A 16,456-nucleotide genomic window follows, 5' to 3' on the forward strand; every position below is an offset into this window, starting at 1 on the left:
TTATTTACAATCATTAAAATATTTAACAAGAATTTGTAGATAATACCATAAATTATTTTTTTGACTTTTTTCTCAAAGATTTCCTTATTTGCCAAATCAGTTATATTGATAGTATGCTAATTATTTAATGATAAAAATTTCCCATCTATGTTTCTTCTATATATGGAGTCTAGTCTAGCAATTAAGAACACAGGCTTAAAAAAAAAAAAAAAAAAAAAGAACACAGGCTTTAAAATCAGACAGATCTGGGCCTCTGGGAACCATTATTTACCAACCAGGTAACCTAGAAACAGAAGTTAACCTCTCAAAATCTCAGGTTATCTGTGGCAATAGTACCAATCTCACTTGTTTGCATATTTGATTGTTAGTTTAATTCCTGGGAGTTAAATAATACTATGTAAATTATTTTACAATTCTTGGTATATATTGAAAATTCAACGAGAGTTGACAATTTTTTACTTGTAGTATTAAGAGTATGAACCTACTTCTTTTGTTCACTTACTATGTTACCCTGATTCAGATTTCTCTGGGTTGGAATCATTCTTAAGTATTAGGTTTTGGAAAGGATATGTGTATGCTATTTTTCCTTTTTGCCCTTTCTCTTAAATTATAGTTTGGTCTAAAACTTCTAAATCCTAGATCTTTTCCTCTGAATTCCTCTGAAGACCCATCAAATGTCTTCTAACATTTAATTTTGTGGACGAAAATTATAATCCCAGTTTGAGCATTCCTTATAAGCAAACTGAATATGTCTAAATGTTGTGTCTTAAATGTTAATCTTGACTTCTTCATTAATATTTGCCAATATGGGACTATCGCTTTTCACAAAGATGTGATTTGTTCATTACCTGATTTTGTTCTATCTTTTCTCTTGTATTACTTTTCTTCCATTGTTCTGCTCACTTCAGATGCATGTACATTAAATGTAATGTCCTCAATTATGCTTCCATGCTCTATTTTTTATTTTATAATTTATAGTCTCATCACTATATCTTTTTCTGATTAAATATTCTGGACTATGAACAGAATTTTCTACTAGAAATAATCTTTTATAATCCTCGTTAATTGACCTTAGTCACATGAAATTCTTCTATGATCTTTCACAGTAGTATACCTATCCTAGTAACTTCAGTGATAATCTTTATTTACTTATTGAACTTTATTAGCATTACCTTTTACTTATCCAGACAGAATATTACTTCAAATGTCATCATATCTTATTAAATGCTAGCTCCCCAAAAAAATGCTACCAAAACACTCTGATGATGAAGCAAATCTAAGGGGAAACTCTACCTTGATGGTCTTAATAGCATTCGAGTGGAGGGAGAAATGGATTCTGGCCTTTTCTAGCTTCTAGAAGCTCCCCACATTGCCTTAAGCCATGTCCCTTTCTTTCACCTTCAAAGCCAACAATATAGCATCTGGTTTTGATCATGATGTTCCGTTCTTCTATAGCCCACCCCCTGTATAAGGACATTTAGGATATTTATGGCCTAGCCACATATTTCAGGATAATCTCTCCATCTCAAATTCCTGAAATAAATTACACCCTCGAAATCCCTTTTGCCAAATAAGGTAATGTTCACAAGCACCAAGAATTACGAATTGGCTATCCTGAGCCTTAAAAAGTGGCCATTCAATGCTATCAATTTTACTCTAATTAGGTTAACTTTAGTAGTCTTCTGTCACATATTATTAAGATAAAGTTAATACTATCTGTACGAAGATAAGTTATTTTCAATCATATCTTCCTAGGAAATTGTTTCCTAAAAATGTTAAGTCATATTAATGAAGAAACTTTCAGATCTTAGTTATAAGAAGCCGTGTGGGTGAATTCAATTCTCTCTTTCTTAAACTCCTCGACATCTATTCACTAAGTTGTAAAGACTTTACAATGACTAATTTAGTAATTGGTTCGTATTTATAAATACTTCTGCATCAATTTGAGAAATAATGTAACTAGGACTATCTTAATATCATTATCTGTGTTAGTCATCTGATCATTAAGGTCTATTTTGATTATATAATATATACAAATTTTCTTTGAAAGCATAGCCTAGATGTAGATCAAAGTCATAACTGTTCTTTAAGATTCAAACTAAGTCACAAAAATATTATCTCTGTGGCTGTTTCTCTAAAGATGGTTGCCTGAGGCTGGAGGAACACAGGAAATAAAGATGAACAGGTCTCTCCCTTCAGGCTGTGTTTCCATTTCTGTTCAGTCTATCTCTTCTCCATGGTGGTAACCCTATCATGGACAAAACCCTAATTATTCATTCTTTCAAAACACCATCAACAAAAAGCCATCCCAAGCAACCTTTTTGGGGGGTTCATGATAAAAGAGAGGTTATTATTGGAGTTCTGAAAATACCTTGAAGTTAAATATTATGTTCCGTTCTTCAATGCATTTTGGTGACCCAGTCACTGGGAGTCTATTTTTGGCTTTTTCACATTCTCTCAATCCCTCCTTCTAACACACACACACACACACACACACACCTCTTTTTCTCTTTGAACTGACTTGAGTAAGAGCTTATGCTTTTAGGGTTTTGTTTTTACAGCAAGCTTCTTTGCAACTAGACTTTTTTCTTGCAAAGATGAGAAAAAGGCCTCAATAATACATGCTATTTTTATTTTACATCAATTATAGCTATAATGGAAAGGGCACTAGCCATGAAGTTAAATTTGGATTTGAGTATTGGCTTCATGACACATTACCTGTATGTATGGCTTTAAACAACTTTCTCAGCCTCATAATCTCATCATCTGTGAAATAAGATTAGTTTTATCAGTCTCACAAGACTGCTGAGGTGATTGCCAAGGAAGTGAAAGTGAAAGTATATAGAGCATAGCCTACTTATATGAGTAATGAATTTTTTAAAAACTACCGGATAAACTAAAATTGTTACTATAGTACATGTATTTTTATATTCTGTAAACATTCCAAGAGCCTATATTATTACATCTAAGGCACTAGCCTAAATTTTTGCAAAGCAAGAAAACAAATGTACCTGTCCTCCAGAAGTTTAAAATTTAGAGGACAAGACAAATGCAAAAACTGCAAGGCCATGTAAAATAGAGATGTAAAGTAAATGATAAATAATACTTGATACAATTTGAAAAGACTTCACACATAATATGCAGAACTTGAGGTGACTCTAGCATTTGGGTCAGATACGATCCATATAGATGGAGCATATGGAGATTTTTGTTTTTAAATTTATGTCTAAGAAGTACGTGGTCAATGAGTACTAAAGAGTCTACTGACAAGTATGAATGAAACCTAAAGACTAAGATTAGAGATTGACCCGCTTGGAGATTTTGCGCATCACTTATTCCAGCTTTCTTTCCCTGCATCTATCTCTCTGAGTACAAATTATACTTTCAGTATCCTTCCAGGCCAATTACGGTAAAAGATCAGTGGCCATTTACTTTCACAAAAAGTAAAGGTATGATGTTTACCACTGCCTTCTCTATCACCAGAATAATAGAGAGAGAAAAAAAAAAAAAGAATTAGTATCTTCAGATACCCCAAAATAAAAGAAATAAAATAAAAGGAATACCTTTCTGTGACTAAGCTAGTAGATCAGATATGTCTGAGAGTGACTGTAAATTAACAAAAGAAACTATTTTTATATTTCAATGCTTATTATACAGAGAAAATGTTGATTTGAAATAAAATATTCTAATAACTAAGAAAAGACTCTATAATGGTACAATGGTAGTGTTAAAAAATCTGTGTCATTCCTCCTGCGGGATGTCTACTAACCAAGGCTCCAAGTAAGGCAAATATTTTTCCATAAATTGGGATAGGTTTAAGACAAATCCAACCACAGTTTTTAATCCATTCTTTTTGTGGCCTCTCAGCTAAATGAAGTTTTGTTTATTGAAGCATTGGGTAATGAAACACTATCAATTTATTATCAAAATTTTATTTTTTAATTTAATTTTAGTAATTGCTTCCAGGTTCACTTATTTCAGTGTATTTTTCATCAAAAGAAAAAAGGGGAATTATCCAGCTATATTGCTTTACATATCCTTAGTCCTGCCCTTCAGCTAATTAGAAACATCAAATCCATCATTAATTGAAAAATATTCAAATAGCTCTAAAAGCAATACTGAAATAGTTGTCCCCCTAAGGATGTTTGAACAACTGGAATAATAGTGTGTTCTCCAAAATAAATTCTTTTAAAAATGCATCAGACTATCACATAATAAATATATATTGTATTCTTTCAGTTTTTAGCAGGAATAAATCATGTCACTCCAGATTTCTTATAATCTTTGTCATACTAGCTAAGTGCTAAGCTTCTGACGAACAAGGGACTCACCTACGTGTAGCTCGGCCATTCTAATAAGGGTTGGGCAGTGTTGTAAAGCTACAAAAGAAAAGGAGAAAATGTACATTTAGCCTTATTAGCATGGAACTTTAAACAATAGAGCTTTCAAAAAAGATCACATAAAAACACACGTTCCTCTCTTTCAGCTGAACTAGTCACGCAGAGCGCCATCTGATGATCAGTCTCACAGTGGTTCCAGCCACGTGTTTCTATTTTGGGGAGGAAGCCTTGTAACCCTGCAGGTTCTTCCTCTTCACTTTGATTTATGCTGTGTTCTCCGGTCCTGAAAAATCCTTCAGACCAATCTGAGGGCCAAGGGATTCTAATGTGATTGCTGTCTCAGAGCAGGAGGGCTTGGTGGTGGTACCAGCATGCTGTCTTTTCCAATAAGTCAAACTAATGAACGGGGAGCTGTTGCCTAAATTATTCAGAATCCATCTGTTGTTTCACTCAAAGAAAGATATTAAGCCTTATAGGTTATATTCTGTTCTCTAGAGAATTTCTCCTTCAAAACCATTTCATGACGTGGAAGGAGATTTTCAGAGATTTGCTGGAAAGAAAGTGAAAAATATGTATATATTTTAGGTGACAAGAAAATAACTCTGAAGATACAGTTTAAATGCATAATGATACCTTTATGGCATATTCTATTATTTATTTGGAAAAAGAGAAAATATCAAGGAATAAAAATAAAATTAAAATATCAAAAATGTGATTATTTATATTTTTTGTAATTCTCTAAATGTTCACACCATTTATTCTAAACTATCTGGTCGATATAGAATATTTGTGCAGACAAAGATAATAAAAACTCTACTCGTTGGATAGATTTGAATCTTTAATGCTTGTTTTTATTTAATTATGAATGGCTTTATTTTTATCTGATATTTTCCTTAGAAACATCATATATAATAATATAAATATATGGTATGATAAACATTCTTTCCATAAGAATGGAAGATTATCTCATAGGTCTTTTGTTCTCTTAGTTTCAAGTATTTAATACTGTTTATACTGTAATACTGTCACAATAACGATGAGAAAATTTGGCTAGAAATAATATGAAATAGCAAAAAAGGAATAATGTCAGCCCATAAAACAATTTAAGGGAATGAGAGATAGAACCTCATGAAAACACATGAGACTTCCAAACAACACATTTCCACTTGTTGAAATCTAATCAAACATGAGGTTTTTGCCTCAAAACTTCTTCAAGAAAACTTCCCTTAAACTCTTTCCTATTTTCACTAGATTATCTCTTTCTCAAAATCTGTGATCTTTTATTAGATTTTTATGATACTAGTTATCATCTGCCTTGAATCCGTTGTGTAGAAGCATTTCATGTACAGTAATAAAACTAATGATAAGATGCAGCACAATCTATTACACACATTGTGGTTTATTTTAACTTTCTTCAAAAAATAACTAAATAAACTGACAGCGGATATGATATTTTATTTCCTGGGTAATCTTAATTTTCCCCTTGAATATGTTTTTTAAGCAAATTCATTCTTTTTTAGTAGCTCAACTTTTTTATCCTCCATTTTCACCCCCTACTAATAAGACCCATTCTCTAAAGTCCATGTCAATTGCATTCTCTTTGGATCAGCGACATCTTGACCTTGTTTCCAAGCCTCCTAATCTCATAAGAAAAACAAGGGTTATAAAAGGAAAGAGAAGGTGCTTCTGACTGAGATAAGGTGATTAGGGGGTAATTACCATTTTATTGGATTGCCTAGTAATATTTTTTTCAAGATCTATTTATTTATTTGAGAGAGAGAGAGAACAAGTCGGAATGGGAGGGCAGAGGGATCGGGAGGGAGAGAATCCCAAGCAGACTCCCTGCTGAGTATGGAGCCCAGTGCAGGGCTCAATCTCACACCCCTGAGATCATGACCTGAGCCAAAATCAAGAATCAGATGCTTAATCGCCAGAGCCACTTAGGCACTCCTGCCTACTAAGTAATTTAACTGGGAATTTGCACATAAACTTGAAGCTCAGTCCACCACATTACATGCTGTAGAACTATGTTCCAGTTGTGAACTTTAACTTCTAAGAGGCAACGCTCAGAACCAATGTGAATTATATTATATTTAGCCGAATTTTAAGTCAATTTGGTGAAATCAAAATTCTCACACTCTATTGAAAACTTAGAGTCTATTGAAAAGGCTGAAACAGCAATGATGTCAAATCATATATAGCACCTCCAATAAAATAACACCATATAATCTATGTCTTTTAGGGCAAGATGACACATAAGCCAGAGTCTGCACAGAGGATGTAGACATAAAACTGCCTTAAATACCCTGATTATGTGATGTAAAGTCTAAAGCCTTGTCTGGACTTCAAATTCTCAGCATTTTATGTTGTCAAGATATTTTTTTCCACATGAGACTGTACAGCAACACATTATTTTATTTACCCAAACTGAATCAAATAACTCATCCTTTTCCATAGTCTGAAAAAAAAATCCATATACAGTACCTTTTAACAAATATTAATGAGAAATTGTGAATAGCAGAGAGAAATCAAAGAAAGTAATTCAACCTCACTCTCCATTCCTGTTACTTATATCTTCCCAAATTGCTTCCTAGAAATCCAAATATTCTTCCTTTGTTCATGAGAACAGTTCGATCTCCAAATTTGCACAATCATTCACATTAGGGTTCATTCTCAACAAAACGAAGGAAGCCCAGTTAATATAACTCATTATTCCTAGAAACCTGGTAAAATTAGAGATTAGTATTTTCTGCTGATATTCCTACTGGTGTTCTAACAGGATATAGTACAGCCCTGGCATAGGATACATTGTGGGCACCAGAGAAGGAGCAGACGATTCTACTAGACGCGTCGGGAAGGGCTTCCTGGGAAAGCTGATACTGGAGTCAAAGCTTGGAAGTTAAATCTTGAGTAGATGTTTACAAGAGTCAAGAGATGGAGTGTGTGTGTTGTGGGAGGAAGGGGGAATATTCCACACATACGGAACAGAACGAACAGCGATACAGATGGCCCCCTACGCTGGAGTGTGCAGCTGTGTGTGTATGGTGTGGGAGTTGAGAGGTTTAGGAGAGAGAAAATACACATGAACTCAGATAATGAAGGACCAGCCATGAAGAGCATTGTTTATTCTGTTAAAATATTTGAACTGAATCCCACAAGTCATCTATTCTCAGTCATAGGAATGAGCAGCAATATGCCCCGAAGATAGATATTGCCGTTCATACTAATAAGCCAAAGAACGGATGTATCCTTCTATTCCTTACACCTCATGTTTTGCCCTATATTATGAGATTCTCATTCAGCATTACGATCTACTCTGCTGAGCAGGCGAAAATAAAATGTGATTAAGGCTAGCATACTGGTATGTGCTCATAACCCTAAATGTTCTCAGGGCTGTTTCTTTCATGTGAAAATCATCTATTCTGTGCACCACAGTAGAAAACTAATATGAGAAGCATTGCTTTGCGTACTAACAATTTTAAGCATGGGAAGACAAAAGATGTGTTTGATCTTTCAGAAGGATCATTCTGGAAAATTGAGCCTACTTAGCAGCCTATTGAAATAAACCCAAAAGAAAAGTGGTAAAGGCTAACGTACTAATAACAGAAACTTTAAAAAGGGGAATCACCTGAAAGCTATTGTGAGGACAGAGCTGACGGGACTGGACTGAAGGGCGGATTAGTCGTGGAAGGATAAGAGAGGAACAATGTGTCTGTAACGCATCTTTCCGTGTTGTGTTCAAAGCCACTGAAATCCCATCAGAACGACTCTTGTCAGATATAAGTCAGAGATCAGGTGGCCGAAGACCTTCTGGAGAGTTTAGGGCATTTGGGACTGAGGCAGAGGAGCCCCAAAAACCAATGCCCTAAAGGTGAATACCTGCCTGGCTTTCCCTATGGAAAGGAAATCCCAAGATTTCTGTAGTTTTTCCTTTCATGGCTCTAAAATTCCTAGATTAACTGGAGATCTAGTCCCCTCAACTAAACCAAAACCAAGGTATTTCGATGATGTTCAACCATTCATGGAAACCCGGACTCTATCAAGCATCCAGTCACTAAATTGTCAAACTGCATGGCTAGTATTCCAGAGTCCAAAAGTCCAAAAGTCAAGACTTTCAGATTTTGAATGTAACTCAAAAGCCACACGAGAAGAAGGATTAAAATGTGGAGAGCCTATGAATGTTGACTTTAGAAAGATACGGCCTTATGGATGCCGGCCCTGGATTAGCTGTGAATAAATGAAATACGATGTACTTACTGATGTACCTATTGATATGAGATGTTGCAAATAATTTTATCAACTTCCTGAGCAGAATAGATGTAAATTTTTTGTTTTCAGTTCGTATTCATTTCCAGATAATAATTTAAATTTTTTTGTGTCAGTTAAAGAAATCTGTTCATTATCTACTCAGGCTAGATTCTAGAACCAACTTTAAGTCTACAAATCACTCATGCTCTTCTGCTTAATGAGTTTATGGGGCAATTTATTCTGTCTTTTAAAAAGGGAGTATTTTGTATTCCTCTGTCAAAACCCGAGTTCACAAATGACTAGAAGCAAAGATTATATTTTGATTACCTTGTGGTAAGAATTTAAATCGAAATGACAGGCACTAGAATTTATTTTGCCTTTGACAAGTGATACTATTTCTAAATCTGCCAGTTTTCAGAGCAATAAAAATAAAATAATTTTACCATATGCTCATTATTTTCATGTCATACAGGAAAGCATCCAATTTTTCAAAATTTCCAATTAGCTCTAAGATGTGAAAAATTAGGAACATGTGTATTAAAAATAGCATTGCTTTAAAAGGCATATATGCTCAAAAACACCTGAAACAACAGGCTCTGACTCTTTCAGAAGATTTAACTACTGTTACTGTGTTGTTAAAATATATCTTAAAAATTAGTGAGTTGAGTTACATCCAGTTGACTAAGCAATCTATCTTTATTAAGTGTATGCTATTTGTCTCAGTTCAGGGGTGCATTAAATTCCAACTGGGTTTCCAAATTAGCTATCTCTGCCACTTGCATCACTTCTGGTTATATCCTTCACATTGGAATACAGGGTTATTTGTGGGGTCAAATCAGATTATTTTACTCTCCTGCCTAAGAATCTCTAGATGTCCCTTGGTCATAATGTCTTTGCCGCTCCTCACCTCTGCTCTTTGCTCCTCACAGAAGTCAACTATCGAGACTCGCCATGTTCCCATTTCCCAGATCACTTCCTTGCTCATGCATATGGTTGGAAAAAATTCTGCCCTGGGGAACTAGGAACCTCTCCCTCCCCTGCACCCTCTCCTCCAGGGTGATTCTTGTTTGTCTCTCTCATTTATTCCTCTGTTCAGTTTTTCTAATACAAAGCAACAAATACGATAAACACAATGAATAAAAGAATCTTCTTAATTCATGTATGTTCTGCATTTGTAAAAAAAAATAGAAGTTGTATCATATTTATTGTGTATAAAGCTAGGTCATTCAGCCAAAAATCTCATTTTTTTAAATAAATTATTTAACGAAAGTGACATCGTCAGTGGATGAGAATATTTTTAAAAAGAATTCTCACTACATAGATTTGATATATCACAGTCAACCGGCATAAAACGTAACTAGAAGGATAATTAATGGACCCAAAGACTAGCTACTTAGCACAGCAATGTGTACTATATATGACTCAGTGAAATTCCCAATTTTAAGAATAGGTAGCTAATAAGAAAACATAAGGTTCTGATTTTAAATTAAAATGCAGTAAATTCTAGGGAGTTAGTAGAAGAAGTGGTGAGAATAGATTCATCTCATTGGAGAGCCTGGTGTTGGGTATTTAGGAATGCACAGACTATGGTTGAGCACAAATTTGGGGAAAAATATCCAAAGGAAAGATCAAATTACCTTAAAGTACATGAATATATACCTATAGGTACATCATATCCTTTGAAAAAATGTTATGGCTCGAGACACCGGGGGCTCAGGGTTGAGCATCTGCCTTAGGCTCAAGTCATCATATCAGGTTCCAGGATTGAGTCCCGTATCGGGCTCCCCACATGGAGCCTGCTTCCTCCTCTGCCTGTGTCTGTGCCTCTTTGTGTCTCTCATCAATCAATCAATCAATAGATAAATAAAATCTTTTTAAAAAAAAAAGTTTTATGGCCCAAACCATTAATCAATCTTTTTTTTTACATAATTGTTTCATTCCAGGGACAAAATTAGAAATTAGTAATTGACTGTTTAAATAGACTTAACTGGTCAGTTTAGTCAAACCGATCATTAAAAGACTGGGGATTTCCAGGGGTTGGCAGGGGAGGGTGGGGCAGACTGGGAGAGGTTTGTCACAGTACAGACTTAGAGTTATAAGGAAAAGAAGTTTGGGGATCTAACGTACAGCACGGCGATTTTAGTTAGCAATACTGTATGATATACTTGAGAGTTCCTAAGAGTGACTCTTAAATGTTCTTATCAGAAAAATAAAAAGGCAACCGTGAGGCCATAGACGTGTCAGTCAACCTTACTGTGATCATCTTGGACACGTTACACAGGTACATGCCGTACAGCTTAAATCATGTTAAAACAACTTAAACTTACACAATGTTATATATCAATCGCCTCTTAGTAAAGCTGGAAAAATATTACCATTAAAGGATAAAATCAGTATCCCAATGACAAAATTAGTAAAAGGAACAGTATGTACCTTATATGGAATCATGTTGCTGACTTGAGCTTAAATGAAATAAATAATTAGCATAAAAATAAATATAATGCTTTCCTATTATATTTAAATAGGGAATATATTTAAATGGTTTACTCTTATATTAAAAATAAAAATAATGGTTTACTATATAAACGGCCATAAATGACAAACGCTTACTAGAAAAATTGCGTCCAGTGAATTACTAAGCATTTACAATTTTTTCTTTACTTTGTCTCAAATATTTTTTCCAAGACATTTTTAGTGTATTATTTTAATCCCAGCTGACAAGGAAATAAGGGCTTTAAATGGCAAAGAAGGTGAGAACTGTAACAAAAAAAAAAAGAATGATTTTTATATTATATCATAAAAATATGTTGCACTAGTACAACCAACAAGGATCACCAACAACCAAAAACTCTAAAGGAAAAAACTGGACTTTTTCCTTTCACCTACAGATTGTGTCTGATAAATCACAATAAACATTTACAATTTCCTTTATCTATAGCTTTTTATCTATAACATTTAAAGCTGTTTTTTCTTCTGTTTAATAAAGGTAAATGCTTTTCTTTTATAGCACTTTCTCCAGTAGAAATTCTGGAAAATTCTAGTCTAGCCAGCAATGAAATGCTCCGCTGTAAACATTTGCATACTCCGTGCTTTAAAACTGCCTGGATGACTTACGCCTATTTAGCAGAATGTCTTAAATTGTTTTCAAAACTATTTTCTCTTGTATAGTTTAAAACAGCCCTCTGGCTGATAGCAGTCAGCAAAATTAAGGTAAAAAATGGTTATTGTCCACATAAGACTTGTCCAAACAAATCATCCGAGTCCTAAAACAGGGGAAATAAAGTATCTCTGTTTCCAAATATATCTTGATTGTCCCAACGGGCGGAAAAAACTGAGAAAGAACTATGTAGACAAAAAGGCAATGACAAATAGCAGAAAACAATTTCTCGCATTCGATCGATGGCTGTTATTTCGAAAGTTTAAAGCTTTCATTCTTCTAGGATAACAAGATTTAAAGGAAGATGCTTCAGGTGAGGAGAACTCGGCCTAGGAATTTACATTAGAATTTGCTGCCGAGGCTTAATCTACTAAATGAAAGAAGAACCAAAGTCTGACTTCTTAGTAGAGTCCCAGGGGGACGTGTAGGGGATAAAGGAGGTGACAGTCATATGGCTCTTAGTACACGGCCCACGGAGCTGAGGCCTGGCTCTGGAGAACTTGTCTCTAGATCACGTCCGATGGACGTGAGCATGGGAGCCAACCGCGTGCCCTCGGCGTGTAAGATGCAGACCACACTCTCACTGGAGTTACAAGCATCTGTGCACGTCGGCATTTAAAAAAAGGTTTTGCACTTATGAAAATACGACTGTATCCCAATGATTATAGGGTTTCCAGTCTACTTCAGACAGACAGCTTCATGACCACTGACCCTAATCAAAGGAAATCCGAACTGAATGTATTTTTTTTTTCATTTTTAACTCAAGGTGAACGAGTTTCTTAGTCCCCCTAAAACCGTTTCATAAATATTTTGCTGTCAGTATATGTCTTGGACTAGAAATTATGGTGCAATCTTCTCGTTAATTAATTAATTTTCTACAGTTAGAAAACTGCATCCTCAGCTGGGATACTATGCGCATAGAAGGGCTTGGTGAAGGCCTGAGTTCTCGGGGTCTCGTGGACGCACCTGTCGTGGGAAGGCGTTTCCCCAGGGTTTGTGGCCACACCGGCCACCGACGGGGACAGCTCCCAGGCTTAATGGATTTTGATTGATCGTTGTCTTGTGCTGAGTTTGATGATGGGGGGGGGGGCTAGTCCTGGCTGGCTCTGTCTGAAATAATGGACCGTGTGGGTTCAAAGCCTGACATATTTCGAAGAGAATCTGCCATGTTATTAGCAAATTATTTTATTTTATTAAAATAGCAAGTTCTGCTATTTTATTACTAGCAAGAAAGAAAATTTAAATGGAACTTCAGCCAGGTTTTTGCGTTTTCCTCCGCAGGGTAGGCCTCAGCTAAACAAATCTCTGCCTCATCTACACCACCTAGATTTTTATGAAGCTGGCAATCCAAATTCAAATATTTTGGCTTTCTCTAATATGATCGTAGGGCCCCTGATGGCTAAAAAAGCTGTGGTGGCAAGAGCCGCTTCTAATCCATGTGAATGTCGTGAATTCCCCCACAGAACTATCTTTTCAGTTTCTCTAAATAGCCACCAGTTCCTGAGAAAATGTTTACTGTTGTTACAAAGATTTATACTTATTTGATTCTCACATTTTCTCCTATTGGCCCTGGAATCTCAAATTCGTAGATAAATAATAGAACCAATATAATAGAGGCCGATGGATTAAAAAAAAAAAAAAAAACACTCAACCAAATTTGCTCCCTACAATTAACGCACGATTAACACACTCGTTTAATAGACGTGAATGCATGTCCTGGGGTAATTGAAACATACAGAATGTATTTTTGTTCTCATCTATCTGCCCCCAAAAAAAAAAAAAAAATGTTGGAATCTTTCTTGTAAAACACTGCAATCTCTTTCTCGTTGGCTCTTCCACCAGGTGCAAGGAACCATCTTCCCAGCTCCCAATTTCAACCCCGTAGCGGATGCCCAAATGCTGGCGGGGGCGCTCCAAGGATTCGGTAAGCCCCGTTACCCCTTTCAGCTCTGCCTGTAATCTCTTTCACTTTACCTTGTTTGGGATCTGCAGAGAGCTGCTGCCTAACAGAAGGCAAACAGATTAAAACAAAAAGCTGGGCAAATAATGAGGAGAAAAATAATAGAAAAGGACAATAATGGTGAAGTGACTTGTTCTCTCAATCGCAAATCTGATCTTGATGTGTTTCTGCCTTAAATCCTTAAATGTCACCTCATAAGTACATTAAATGGAATCCCAAACCAAAAAAAAAAAAATCAATCAATCAATCAATCCATCCATCCTAGGGAAAAAAAAATCGTTCTTTGTCCTTGTTTGTTTACTAGCCTATTTCTTTTCTGCTTCATTTCCAGCCAAATTGAATTTTCTGCTACTCCCCAAATTGGATCTGCTTCTCCACGTGTCTGTGAACTAGCCCACAGTCCCCTGCATGGAACGCTTTCCTCTCCTCCTGTTAGTTTGAATCCCAATTCCTTCCAAGATTCCCTCCAAGTAATTCCTCCCCTTTGGACCCTGAATGTGGGCACTGCAGACTCCCGGGGCCCTGCCGGCCGGGCCCCCTCTCTGCTCCCCGGTGTCCCTCTGTGTCACCGCACACCCCAGAGCCCCCCGAGTGTGGAGCCTGGCATGCGGGGCCTCCGTGGACGGGTGCCCAGTGAATGGCACGAGAGTCCGGAAAAGGACTGTAGAGACAAGGGAGGCGAACCGTTGAATTCTTTCAACAAGTTTTAATCTTTAAGAAATGAAGTGGAGCTGGCGAGCACCCATGAGGTCTTCCTTACCTAAAACCTGCTTTCAGACCTCTGGTGAGCCTGAAGGTAAACCCTGAAATGTTTGCATAAAATTTGCACAGCCTTCCCGGGGGCAGCAAGCTCTTAACCTGAAAGACAGGGTGGCCTTGGGGCGCCTGGGGGGCTCAGCGGGTGCGCACCTGCCTTGGCCCAGGGCGTGACCCGGGTCCTGGGAGGAGTCCCCATGGGGGGGGGGATCCCCGCAGGTAGCCTGCTCCTCCCTCTCCCTGGGTCTCTGCCTCTGTGTGTGTGTGTGTGTATGTGTGTGTGTGTGTGTGACAGAGACAGACAGACAGACAGAGAGTCTCACATTTTCTTTATCCATTCATCTGTTAATGGGACTTAAGCGGTTTTCATTTCTTGGCTACTGTGAATCCTACCACATTGCATACGGAGGTGAAGATTTCTTTATGAGACAGTGACTTCATCTCCTTTAGACAAACACCCGGAAGCAGGACTGCTGGATCATATGGAAGTTCTGCTTTTAATTTTTTGAGGAACATCCATACCGCTTACCATTGTGGCCTTACCGATTTACATTCCTACCAAGAGGAATTCCCTTTTGTCCACATATATTGTCTTTCTGATGATGGACATTCTAACAGGTATGAAGCGACATTTCATAGGAGTTTTGATTTGCATTTCCCTGATGATTAGTGATATTGAGCAGCGTTTCATGGACTTACGGGGCATTTGTATGTCTTTTTTAGGAAAATGTCTATTCAGGTTCTTTGCCCATTTTTAATGAGATCATTTGCTTTTTTGCAATTAAGTTGGATAAGATTCTTATGTGTATAGATATTAATCTCTTATTAGGTATATAGTTTGCAAGTATTTTCTCCCTTTCTGTAGATTGCTTCTTCATTCTGTTGCTTCTTTTCCTCTTCAGAAGCTTTCTAGTTGGATGATGTGGTTCCATCATCGTTGTTGATTTTTAACTTGGCTATTATGGTTTACTTAGAAAAAAATCAGAAAGCAAAAAAAAAAAAAAAAACAAAAAAACTCTAAAACAATGAAAATGAGAGTTTTAACAAAAATTGTCCTAAGTTGTATGAAAATTCACCAATCACACTAAAAAGGAACAACTCTCAGTTAACATTCCTTAGTAGTGCAGCCCAACATCTAATCCCTTACCATTAGAAGCTACTTTCCCTATCTATACAATCTAAGAATAACTGTATTTATTTTGTCTCAATTAGTTAAATTTATATATACAACATATACATTTAACATGTATAATTTCCAAATCATCCTTGTGAGATGCTGGACAGCTGGAACTATTTTTATCCTAATTGCCTAATTCTTGACAAAGCTGGATACAATTCAAAATTAATCTTTTTTGAAACAGTGAGTTCTATTTTGAGTGGACATCTTTGCTTTGTTCCTTATCTTTGTCCCAATTAAGTTTAATGTTCCCTATAGATTTTGCTGAGAGTCTTTATCTTGAACAGGCACAGGATTTTGTCAAATGGTTTTTTCTTCATCTGTTGATACAGTCAACAGTTTCTATTATTTATTCTATTGATGTGATAAATTATGTTAATTGATTTTCAAATGTTGAGATAAGACTTGCTTATGTGAAATAAACACCACTTGGTCATAATCCATAATTCTTTTTATACTGTGTTGAATTCAATTTGCCAATTTTTTTGGAAGAACTTTTATATCTGTGTTCATGACAGATATGGGTGTATAGCTTTCCTTTCTCGTAATGCTTTCTCTGTTCTTGGTATTAGGGTTATGCTGACTTTATGAAATGATTTAGGAAGTATTCTCTATGCTTCTATCTTCTGGAAGACACCGTAAAAGAAATCATATAATTTAATCTTTAAAACTTTGATAGAGCTCACCAGTGAACCCATCAGGGCCAAGTGCTTTCTGTTTTCACAAGTATTTAAATGTGTTTAATTCCTTTAATAGATATAGGCCTGGTTCATACTGTCTACTTCTCTTTGTGTAAGTTTGGGAAGACTGTGTCTTTG

General features: G+C 36.1%; 1 protein-coding gene across 3 annotated transcripts in view; it reads left to right on the forward strand.

The window, feature by feature from the left end:
• Positions 1-16,456, forward strand: part of ANXA10 (annexin A10) — a 97,011-nt gene that overhangs the window by 20,037 nt on the left and 60,518 nt on the right. For all 3 annotated transcript variants that reach the window (XM_077846579.1, XM_077846578.1, XM_077846577.1), the window contains exon 2: positions 13,588-13,669. In XM_077846579.1, the coding sequence (XP_077702705.1) occupies positions 13,588-13,669 (82 nt within the window). The remainder of the gene's footprint in view (positions 1-13,587; positions 13,670-16,456) is intronic.

The sequence above is a fragment of the Canis aureus genome, chromosome 13 (genome assembly GCF_053574225.1).
Source record: "Canis aureus isolate CA01 chromosome 13, VMU_Caureus_v.1.0, whole genome shotgun sequence".
NCBI classification, from domain to species: Eukaryota; Metazoa; Chordata; class Mammalia; order Carnivora; family Canidae; genus Canis; species Canis aureus.